This window comes from Typopeltis vanoorti, chromosome 6, assembly GCF_054136105.1.
Source record: "Typopeltis vanoorti isolate ZY-2024b chromosome 6, IOZ_Tvanoo_1.0, whole genome shotgun sequence".
In the NCBI taxonomy this organism is placed as follows: domain Eukaryota; kingdom Metazoa; phylum Arthropoda; class Arachnida; order Uropygi; family Thelyphonidae; genus Typopeltis; species Typopeltis vanoorti.
In genome coordinates this window covers 80,109,014-80,121,087 of record NC_143554.1, presented here as the reverse complement: position 1 = coordinate 80,121,087, position 12,074 = coordinate 80,109,014, and the positions used below count along the sequence as shown (strand labels likewise).

Here is a 12,074-nt window from a genome sequence, read left to right as displayed (position 1 = left end):
ACAAATTGATTTCCCCATCCCCTTTTATTAATTCATTTATAATACTGAAATTTAAATATTTCTATTTAAATTTCAGTACAGCTTACCTGTTAATCTACTTATGACGTAACCAACAATTAAGGTTGTAAACCAGCCAATGAAATAGACCCATAGGAACGCCACTTTGTATAATGGGAATACATCACTGCAAACATAATCAATGAAAATTAGTAATCACGCGTTTAAAGTCAATATATATTTTATAAATCGCAAGAAACTTAACTCGGATTTATAAGAGAAAATAAAACATTAAATAACAGTTGCGGCCGGTAAAACGTTTATGTGGTGCTGCATATACAAAATAATAAAAACAAATCTTTTTTTTTCCTTATTCAGTAACCAATTTATTAACAAATACATTTACTTATTAAAAAATTGCTTTATTAAAAATATTTCACCCTCACCACGAACACGCACCCAATAATGAAAGTTTCGTATCTCACAGAAATGCCCGCGCAAGCATACAATTTATCTCTAGCGACACTGCTCAACGAGCAGTGTCGGATTCAACCTTCTTGCGTGCAAACGAATATCGGCGAGTCTAGCTGTAATTCGCCGAACGTGATAATTCCGACACTGCATTAGATCGCAGTGCATTTATTTCTTAATCTAAAGCGTTAATCGAACAATTTCAATTATTAACTATTCATTCAATGTTGAAACATAAGCTGTAACCTTTAACATGTTGTATTGCATTTATATAATGTTGTAAGCATTGTTATTATTCATAGACACAAGCAAAATTTAATTTTTTCGTTTTTTCCTTGGGGATGCTGCATTGTCGCGGTGCTTATGTACAAGCCTCCACTGTGAAATAATGCACTAAAGTCGTAAGAAAATTATGTGGGAATTATTTGAAGAAAAAACAGTAAACATTTAAGTGAAAAGGAATGCAAGTTAACGAAGATATTCTCCGTTAACAAGTTTTTTTTCACTTGGTTATACTATAAATTAACGATACCACGAAATTATATACTTGGTTTAATCCTTTATCCAAGAGTAAGCAACCCGAGTTTGCAGCTGAAGTATTTTCAGGACATATCATTTCAGTTATCTCGTAATTATTTTTTGATCAAATGAAAATCATTTTGAAAAAAAATAAAAAATGTATATAAAATAATTTATAATTATTAATATTACAATTATTTTTTTAAAGATTTTTTATAATCAAGAGATATTACTTTATAAATGACAATTAAATACCAACAGGAATCCAAATAATTATTAAGAGAATTATATTTAGAGCAAAGCAACTACTTTTGACATTTTGGGAGGCTGAATAGATTGAGTATTGAGATCGTCTCAATACTCAATCCAATACCCTTGGAGGGTAATGGATGGCAATGCTGTAGCCAATGAAGTTCTAACTGAGGCTCGGCTATTGCTGTTACCCTCCTGCCATGATCAGAGCTTTAATAGCTCAATAACAACTTATCCCTACACTCTCCTCTACAGATAACGGGGAAGATGAAAAGCATTCTTGCTTCGCCCCTTTAAGCCAGTCCTTATAAGGATTTTGACATTTTGCGCAATTCTGCTCTATGATCAACAGAAGAAGCAAACTGGATATGAGTAGTTTGTTCCGAGATATGGTTCCATACAGGAAGGTAATACGCCCAGTCATCACTTACGCATCTCCTGCATAGAGCCATACTTCAGATACAGACATTCAAAAACTGTGGAGGATACAGAATAAATGCCTGAGAATGATTCTGGATACCCCATGGTTCATTAGAAACTCCCAGATTCAGAGAGAAGTCAACATTCCCTACATCACATCCATCCTTTATGATCTAGTTGAAAAGTTCTTCACCAAGACAAGCAATCACCAAAACCCTCTGATCAAACAAGCTTCAGACTACAATAAAGCAGAAGTCTACAAATACAAAAGACCAAAGTCAATTCTATGCTCAGCTGAACACAACTAATCTCACTGCCTTTCCAGGGTGAGCTTAAAGCTCAATAACTCTCCACTCAAAGAACTTCCCTCTCAGACAAAGGGGAATATGAAAAGCATTTATGCTTCACCCATCAAACCAGTAATTCTGCGTTCAACTTTGGCACTTTCATAATAATAAAATGCTGATACTTACTCTTGCTGCCTAAGTATTTCTTCACTTGGATGTGTCGTTGTGTTATAGTTGACTGTTGATGTTTCATTAGTGCTTCTACTCAGCGTGCTGTTGCATGAGTCTATAGATAGTGGTAACACAGCTGCAGAATTGCTCGTTGAACTTGAACCGAATCCAATCCATGCAGCAAAGGCAATCCCTAAAATGAGTCCCGTTGTAGCGCCCTAAATATGTATAAAGATAAACTAAGAGTTAATTATATTTGGATATACCAACGGTGATAAAAGTATGCAAATATGATTTGCAGACACACAGAATTTTTAAGTGTTTGTTCATCAGGTATTTGTGTAGTTTTTTTTTTTAAATATACATTGTTCCACTACATGTATCCAACAATAGTTTTCAACCATTGTTGTTTATGTATAATGGTTGGATAACAAATAAATGGTTGGATAACAATATGCCGGTAGTTTTGTTAACAGTACAGGAATTTTATATTAATTTTAAAATATAAAATTTTATAAAATAAATTATGTAATTATAAAATTTATATATTTTTTATATAAATAAATATATAGATATATCATCATTACCATCAGTCATTGTCGATCCACTGCCGGATGACGGCCTTTCCAAGATTACTCCAAAACTCTCTGTCCATTGCTCTCCTTTTCCACGTCACTCCTGCAAATCTGATGATATCATCCATCCACCGTCATTTAGATCGGCGTCGTGGTCGTTTTTACTCTCGAGTAATCCAATCCAGTACTTCTTTTGTCCATCGCTGATCTTGTCTTCGAGCAATATGCCCAGCCCATTGCCACTTCAGATGTTTCACTCTTCCTATGATGTCAGATACTTTGGTTTGGTTTCTTATCCATGTATTCCTTTTTAGATCCAGTCTTGTGATAACAAGCATATTTTTTTCATACTAAATTGTGTTGTTCTTAATTTTTGTATTTTCTTTGCATTCATTGTCCATATTTCGCAGCCATCTGTCAGTATAGGAAGAATACATTGGTTTAAAACTTTTCTCTATAGGCAAAAATAGTAGCTGGTTTTTGAATACTGAATGTAATTTTCCAAATGCTTTTCATCTGAGCATCGTGCGTCTTTTTAACTTCGTCTATGATATTTTGTTCCATTCCTGTTGTCCTAAGTATATGTAATGATCTACATTACATATAGATCATTATTGATTTTTATTATTTATGGTTGGACATAGCTATTGAACATAACTTGGGTCTTCTTTAGATTTATCTTTAGACCAGCTGTTTTGCAAGCAATTTGGAGTTCATGGATACCAGTCTGTAATTGATGCGCAGCTGAAGTAAAGATAACTGTCATCTACAAAGCGTAAATAGCTTAAATAGCTTCCATTTATCTTCAGACCTTTCTCTTCCCAATCAAGAAGTTTGAATATTTCTTCTAGGCATGCTGTGAATAGTTTTGGAGATATTGTGCCATCCTGTCTTATACCGCTCTGTATTTCCACAGTGGAGATATTCATTACAGCGTTCGATAATCTGTTGTACAACTTGAATATGGCCCATTCAACTAAAGCCTTTCGAAAGCCTGCCTGTTCTTTTGGTTGCGTGCTAGGTCTAGAGTCATACAGAGTCTATGAGACAAGAATTTTGTAAACATTTTATAAATCACTGATAGTAAAGTGATGGGTAGGTAGTTCGTCGAGTGTTCTACTTCACTTTTTGATTTATCAGAATAAGGGTAGCCTTTTTTCAATGTACTTAGTAGATCGTTTTTCTTTAGACATATGGTAAATAGTTTAGCCAAGATTTTGTTGATAATTTCTCCACCTGCTTTTAGAGGTTCAGCTATAACTCCATCCTCACTGAAACTTTTCCATTCTGCACGCTTTGGATGCTCAACATTACTTCTTTTTCTGGTTAAATATGTGGCACTTCAGTTATTTCGTAGTTATCTTTTTCGTCTTCTTCATTTAATTCATCATCCTGATATAATATTTGAGTAAAATTCTTCAACTCTTTTTTGCTATGGCATATCTATCTCTGGTTATGATCCCATCTTGTAATTTAGGTTTATTGCTGTTCGTCAATTTTTCTTTAATTTTTTTTAGACTACGGTCGTTTTCAATTGTTTGTTGTATGAATTTGCAATTGAATTTCTTATTTCTTCTGTGATACGTTTTCTGATCGTTTTGCACAATTCAGTGTATTCAATTTTACTCTGTAGGTTAACTTGATAGATCTGCATTGCCATCTATAATAAGATGTTTAAATCTATTGTGTACTTCGTGTTTTAATAAATGTTTTAATTAATGTTTCTTTTTTAATGTTGAGTTTGTGTACATCTATGTTTTGCTTTGATCTCTGAAACATTTTTCTTTTTTCTGTTTGGCAGTTTATTTGAATCTTACCACGTAACATACAATGCTCACACCCAACGTTGAAGGTGTTTATAACAGAGCAGTCTTGAAAGATGTTTTTGTTGTTGCTCAGGAAAAAGTCAGTTTCACTAGTTTTTCTATTTGGACTTTTCCATGTCCACTTTCTGTGTTTTTTCTTGAAAAACGAATTCATGATATACAGGTTTTCTTTTTCTGCAAATTCTGTTAGCCTTGCTCCTCTGTAATCTCTCATGCCCTATCCAAAATTTCCCATTGAGCTTTCATCTGAACGTTTTATACCAATTATGTCATTAAAGTCTCCCATTACAATTTTGAATCGATGTTTTCTTTTGTTGTAAAGTTGGGATAAATCATGATAAAAGTCTTCAGTTTTCACTGGCTACCGAGCGCTTCTGCAGGCGTTGGATTGGAGGAAACCTTGAACTACCATCCGCTAGATATTGAGGCATCTCTGAATATAATGAATAAAAAGCCATAGCCAGTGATTTTAGGACTGACTTTGCCATGTGTAAATATTGCTATTCACCAATACGCAGTGGGTAAGCATGGTGAATTATGGCCCACTCTTCCAAGATGAATCAAATAGAAATAAAATAGCCCTTATTCCCCGTAGGCCAGATTGTTACTACCTACGGCAGCAGGTAAACATGAAGGCTAAAGCGACTAAAATGGGACATTCTTGGGCTGTGCGAAGTTAGACGTAATGGTGAAGAAAGTCTTCAACTAAAAATTGGAGACATTCTGCATTACAGAGGCCAAGATAAGGAAAGAATCAGTAGAGTGACAAAAAATTGCGGAATATAACAGAATTTCACAGTATATCTGATTAAACAGCAAATATTGTCTAAATCTCAAAAAGATATACAGTACTCTTAAGGTGGTACTTAAGACCAGTTCGATATATGACCAGGTCGTAAGTCGATCTGGTCGTATGTCGGCCATATATTTATTAACAGTATTCTTTAACCTTTCTAATCTTTTTATCATCTTTATAATTTATTTTTATAATCTTTTAAATTTATAATTATGTATATTGCACATAATGTGAAAAATAATACTATACATACTGTACTGTAAACACAAAAACACATTCTAAAATTAATGTAAAAATTAATACAAATGAAATTTACAAAATCAGTTTTTAATCTTTGCTTGTGCTGGGTTGTGGATAGTCAAGGTCATGTTCTTGGGTTGAGGTAGGAGATGTTCTCTTGATGAGGAACATGCTGAGCTTTGTTTGAACAGTTTGTTTCTTTTTTTTTTTTCTCATATATCTCACGATAACAACGCACAGCATCTTGAATGATACGTTCAACCTTTGTGAATCGTTCGACATTAGGGTCCATTTCTTCGAAACTGGCGAGGGCTTTATTCAATTGCGAAAAAGAATCTGATAAACTCTTTGCAGTGAATTTCTTTTCTGGCTCCTCTTCTTCCTCTCTCGCTTTTTCTTCTGACACTCTCTGTGCTTCCAATTCAATCAACTCTTCATCCAAAAGTTCTTTTATTTCATAATCTAGCAACTCCTCTACGTCTTGTATTTCACATTCTAATTTAAGATTTTTTGCAAGTTTAACTATTTTTCTGTAATCACTTCCAGTTCCTATCCTTTTTCAAATCCTTCAAGTGTATTCGCATAACATTTTAGACACTTTTTCCAAATTCCTGACATACAATTTTTTGTTACACATTCCCATGCGGTCGAAATATTCTTGATACACTAAAGGAATGTCGTACTGCTTCCAAAAGTCTCGCAAAGATAAATCAGCAACAGAATCTATCGCTTCGATGGCTTATGCGAATGTCGTTCTGAGGTAGTGAGCCTTGAATGCTGAAATAGCATCCTGATCCATGGGGTGAATGAGAGCGGTTGTGTTAGGTGGCATAAAAACCACTCTAACATCATGTTGAAGATCGTCCAGATGAGGAGGGTAGCCAGGGGCATTGTCCATAATCGATAAAATTTTGAAAGGGATATCACTCTCCGCACAATATTCACGAGCCTGGGGAATAAAGCAGTTCATGAACCAGTCTTCGAACAGTACTTGAGTCATCCAGGCTTTAGGATTTGAACGGTAGTAAACGGGCAGCGTGTGCGCTTGTTGATGTGCTTAAATGCACGAGGGTTTTCTGAACGATAAATGAGAAAAGGCTTCAGCTTAAAACCCGCGGCAATCGCACTAAGCAACAAAGTCAACCGATCCTTAAAATTTTTGAATCCTGGCATCCTTTTTGCTTCTTGGTGTATGTACGTACGATTAGGTATGCGTTTCCATTGCAAGCCGGTTTCATCTACGTTAAATATTTGTTCCGGTAGATAACCTTCTTCTTTGATTAAAGAGCCAAAACTATGAACGAATTTTTGGGCCTTCATCTTCATCTGCACTTCCTGCTTCTCCTGTGACACGTACATTATGCAAAGCAAATCTTTTTTTTAAAACGCTTAAACCATCCAGTACCAGCCTAAAAATCGTCTGCGTAATCGTCTCCGGCACGTGATTTTAAACTCTGAAACAAGACTTTTAGCCTTCGCTTGCACTGTGCAAAGGCTCATGGGTGAATTTTTATGAATTAAATCTTCCATCCACATAAACAACAATTTCTCCATTTCATGGGTAGGTTTGTTGTTGTTGTTTGGTTAAAATTGTAGACTTCATAGGTGGGGAAAATTTCACAGCTTCCCGAATTCTTTCTTTGTACTTAAGTATCGTCGATACCGTGGAATGTGATAAATTCAAGTCACGTGCTATCGTATTAACTTTCTTTCCGCCTTCATACTTCTGAATAACTTTCATTTTATACTCTAAATTAATAGTTTTCCTTGACTTCTTAGCTGGCGTATCTGTAGATGAAGGCATTTTCCTTTTACTAGACATTTTATGGGTAGTATTTCAGTAGAAATTTAATTAATACAGCACACTCAACAGATGCTTCAAAGCGATTGAGTGTATGTGAGAGATAACTATCGTACGCGCAGCTCCCTGATTTATTCATAATATATATATATATATATATATATATATATATATATATATATATATATATATATATATATATATATATATATTGTAATATATAATATTACATGTGTGTGTGTGTGTAAATGTATATGTATATATATTATATATGTAATAAATATTTTACCTTGGGGATATTGTATATTAGGATAACCAAGTTATTTTATAAACTTGGTTATTTTAACTCCTAAACCCAAGTACGCAAACAATTAAGTTTGCGCCTGAAACAAAGTTCAAGTCTAAAGATGATACAACACCAGGGTAACTCATTGTAAAGGTGGATAAAGCTCTGATCACTATTCTTAGTATTTTCCCATAATGTACAGCACATCTCACTAGAAGATGTATACTGCAATGCATTATGGGTGGGGTCACTACTCAGACCGGCTTCAACCTTTTTTGAGGTCTCCTCAGTGAGTAGCTAGACCCTAAATACCAAGGTTCCTTATAGTCCTTATAAGGACTGGCTTAAAGGGGCGAAGCAAGAATGCTTTTCATATTCCCCGTTATCTGTAGAGGACAGTGTAGGGATAAGGTGTTATTAAGATATTAAATTAAATTAAAGCTCTGATCATGGCAGGAGGGTAACAGCAATAGCCGAGCCTCAGTTAGAACTTCATTGGCTACAGCATTGCCATCCATTACCCTCCAAGGGTATTGTTGGATTGAATGAATCAATCCATACCAAGGTTATAGTAATACGGAGCCTTATCAACTTTACCTATAGAAATTGCAACAAGGTGTTTTTATTTTTAATAAAAATCTCTGGAAGAGATTTAGATGTAATAAATTTTTTACCTTGGAAATATTGCATATTACGGTAACCAAGTTATTTTATAAACTTAGTTATCCTAATTGAATTTTGTTTCAGGCGCAAACTTAATTGTTTGCATACTTGGGATTAGGAGTTAAAATAACCAAGTTTATAAAATAACTTGGTTATTCTAGCCTGCACGTAATGCAAGTCTAGCTGACCCTGCAGGTAGTGCAAGACCAAGGTAACTCATGGTAAAAGTAGAATAAGCTCTGATCACTAATCTTATTATTTACCCATAATGCAAAGCACATCGCCTGGAGAAGATGTATGGTGCTTTGTATTAAAGGCAAGGGGCCACTACCCAGACCGGTTTCAACCTTTATTGAGGTAGAACGGGAGTTCATGTCTCTCATCATTGGCCTTTGGAGAATAAAGCATGCTGAGGATCAGCAGGCAGTAAGAGAGGAGGATAATGCAAGATAGAGTAGGATAGTAGGAGGTAAAAGAGGCCTCAGTCAACCTGTTTAGCCGTTTTAGGCTAATTGGTCTGTAACACAATCTCAATTTATCTGTTTAAAAAAAAAAAAAAAAGGTTAACCATAAAATTTTGTCTAAAGTTCGCATATAAATTTATCCAATTTAATGACTTAATCAGGTGTCTATGGAGGATATCCGTTGACCCTGTTTTGGAACAGTAATTTACAGTTTAAATGTTTGTTACTAAGTATAATATCCTTATTTGTATTCCGGGTAATTAAAATTTCCTGCTGTTATTGAAAATCTAAAGACTTATGGTCCAAACCGGATATATAAATTTACCATAAACTCCGGACTAGATTTTTTTTTTTTTTTTTTTTTAAGGACTTAAGGTCCGGTAAGTTGAAATGAATAAGAACGTTTTGAAGAACTTGCAGACCTGGTACCATTGGGACTTAAAATGGGGTAGAATCTGCCCCGGAAGATGCCGCTCACAGGGAGCTGCAGTGCCTCGCTGTAAGCCTTCGCAGCCCGGGTTCTCAAATATACCCCCCCCCCCCTAATTTGGAGTAAGAGATTCCGTTCCAGCGAAAGCTTTGTGGCGAGGAAGGACAGAATAGTTATTACTTTTCCTAGGGAGAGTTAGGTGAGGTTTTGTAGATTCTAAAGAAATATACAGGGCTTGATGCGTCCCTGTATGAGAAAGCATATTTTCGGTGGTTTACAGTATTTGTTGACAAATTTAAAGTCTCCTAGTAAATGTCTCTCTTGCGCAAGAAATTTAGGTAGATAGAAAAAAAAAAACCTTTCCTTATTCTTGCGTACATTAAATTTGCGTCCCATACCTGGGATTTTTTCCGTACCTTCCAGATGTGATACTTTAAGACGTTAATTAAGAAGATAGCGAACTATTGGGTCTTGTTGACCGGTGGAGGGAATTGTAGGACTGGGTACATACCGGGATTTAACCTGTTTCACCGGGAGCCGCCCGTAGGCTATTTGCCAGGCGAGATCCCGATGAAAAGGCTGTCCCCAGCTATTTTTAATGTTTCTAAAAAGAATTTCGTTGTTTATCCTGAGATTTGGTGTATCACGCCTGGAGAGTTGGAAGAAATCCCAGTATACTGCTTTGGGTTTGTGTATGAGGATTTCTGTTCCTTTATCTCTGAGTGTTGTGAGCGATTTCACTAGTGTGCGGTACCACTTGGGCACAACCTTTGCGCGGGATCCAGCATAGTCCGTGATCCCAAAGAGGGGGAGGAAAAGTCCTATAAAATATCTAATTAGGAGGCCTGAAGTGTGGTTTGAGTTTAAGGCCTTCCGTACGGTTTTGAATGTATTTGCATGGAGCAAGCTTTTGAGATCGGGCAAAGCGTACCCCCCCTTCTTCATGTTTTAGTTGTAGGTATTATTTTTTTACCTCGTGTTTTTTCTCATTCCAGAAGAAATCTATGAGTTTTTTTGATAATTGATTTTCTTGTAGCAGTGTGATGCCTGTGTGCATCAGCATTGGGGTAATGATTGTTCTTATTACTGTGGCTCTGCCATAAAAGGAGAAAAAGGTTGGTTTGAACTGCCTTATCCTTTCCATGCTTGTTTCCTGCAATTTTTGAACTGGTAATGTTAGGGTCTGAGAAAATGATACGCCTAGTATTGTTAGGGGCTGCGTATGCAGTGTTAAACCGTATCCTGGAGGAGATGTATGATGATATCAACAAAGATATCAATAAAAGTCGAAACCGGTCTGGGTAGTGGCCCCTTGCCTTTAATACAAAGCATCATTCATCTCCTCCAGGAGATGTGCTTTGCATTATGGGTAAATATTAAGATTAGTGATCAGAGCTTATTCTACTTTTACCATGAGTTATCTTGGTCAGGCACTACCTGCAGGGTCAGCTAGACTTGCATTACGTGCAGGCGCAAACTTGACTTATTTGTCTGTTTTCTTACTTGGGCAATGGAGTAAAAACAGGTTGAAAATAGCTTGGTATCTTTAACATATATTATACCCAAGGTAAAATACTTTTTACATGTGTGTGTGTATATATATATATATATATATATATATATATACATACATACACATTTACACACACACACACACACACACACACACACACACACACACACATATATATATATTGGTGTAATATTTTCTTATAACTTCGATAGAAATAACAGCAACTACCTTTTCATTTGTTCTAATAGTAAACATTCCAAGTAGAAATACGCCTAACATGGGTCCACTCATTATGCCGAACACAGTAAGAGAAGCTTGGACTACCCCATCGAATAAACTTATCAGGAATGTCAATATTACGCACAAGCTTCCGTAAAAAAGTGCTGAAATTAACAAAACAAGAAAGAAAAACACGCAAAATAAGTGAAAATTTTTAAACAAAAACATGTATGTTTAGTAAACATATATAAAGGAAATAAAATTAATAGACAGCATTAACGAAAAGACAGCTCACAAATAAAAAAAATATAAAATAAATAATAAAAGCAAATGAATTAATTAAAAATAAACAACAAATAAAATTATAAAAATAAATCATTTATTTATTTTGTTTATATTTATATTTATTCATATATTTATTTATATAAATATCATTTTTCATTACTATAATCAAACTCCTGATATGTACCCTCAAGAGGGTGTACAGGAAACATACTCATATAGTACTACATAAAAAGGTTGCATTGCTAATAACTAACGATCTTCAATTTTTCTCCAAATTAGTCTGTCATCTTTTAGGTCTGCAACAGTGTCGCACTCAGGATTTAATCTTGAGTTGTGTAGACGATTTGAGAATACACACTACGCATTGCATACGACCTATAACTGAGCATCTGCAATGATCGCCGAACATGATACCCGTGATCTCCTCTAGTCCGGCTTGGGCAAACGAAGTACGCTAGGTCCTCCTGAGCACTACCTCGTTCGCCTTGCGTTCACAGTGGCCGTGATTCCCGAGAGCTATAGGGTGACCTTATGTGACCACTAATTCATAAGTAGTATAGAAATATATTACAGCATCTGCAGTATTGGTAAACCTTACATTTCGGTCTTCTAAGGTGCTGCTAATTACATCAATCCACCCAAATCATGGTCTTTCCCTTGGTCTTTTTCCTCCCCCCCCCTACCATTTTGGCGTGCAACGATATTTTTCATATGAAAAACCTTTTCATATTCACATGAGACCAGCTAACGCATCTTGAGATGAAAAAACTGTTATAAAGGTTTTTTTGAGTTCCAGATCAGACTCGAACTCTTACCAACCAATAACATCATCAATGTCGACAAGTTCCTTTAATTTAAC

The 12,074-nt window shown here is 35.4% G+C and overlaps 1 protein-coding gene across 3 annotated transcripts in view; it reads right to left on the bottom strand.

Moving 5' to 3' along the window:
* The window catches only part of LOC150105617 (sodium-coupled monocarboxylate transporter 1-like), a 46,444-nt gene that overhangs the window by 1,763 nt on the left and 32,607 nt on the right, over positions 1-12,074 (bottom strand). For all 3 annotated transcript variants that reach the window (XM_090394941.1, XM_090394943.1, XM_090394942.1), the window contains exons 9-11: positions 10,940-11,094; positions 2,133-2,335; positions 87-184 (exon numbers count right to left, since the gene is read on the bottom strand). In XM_090394941.1, the coding sequence (XP_090251067.1) occupies positions 87-184; positions 2,133-2,335; positions 10,940-11,094 (456 nt within the window). The remainder of the gene's footprint in view (positions 1-86; positions 185-2,132; positions 2,336-10,939; positions 11,095-12,074) is intronic.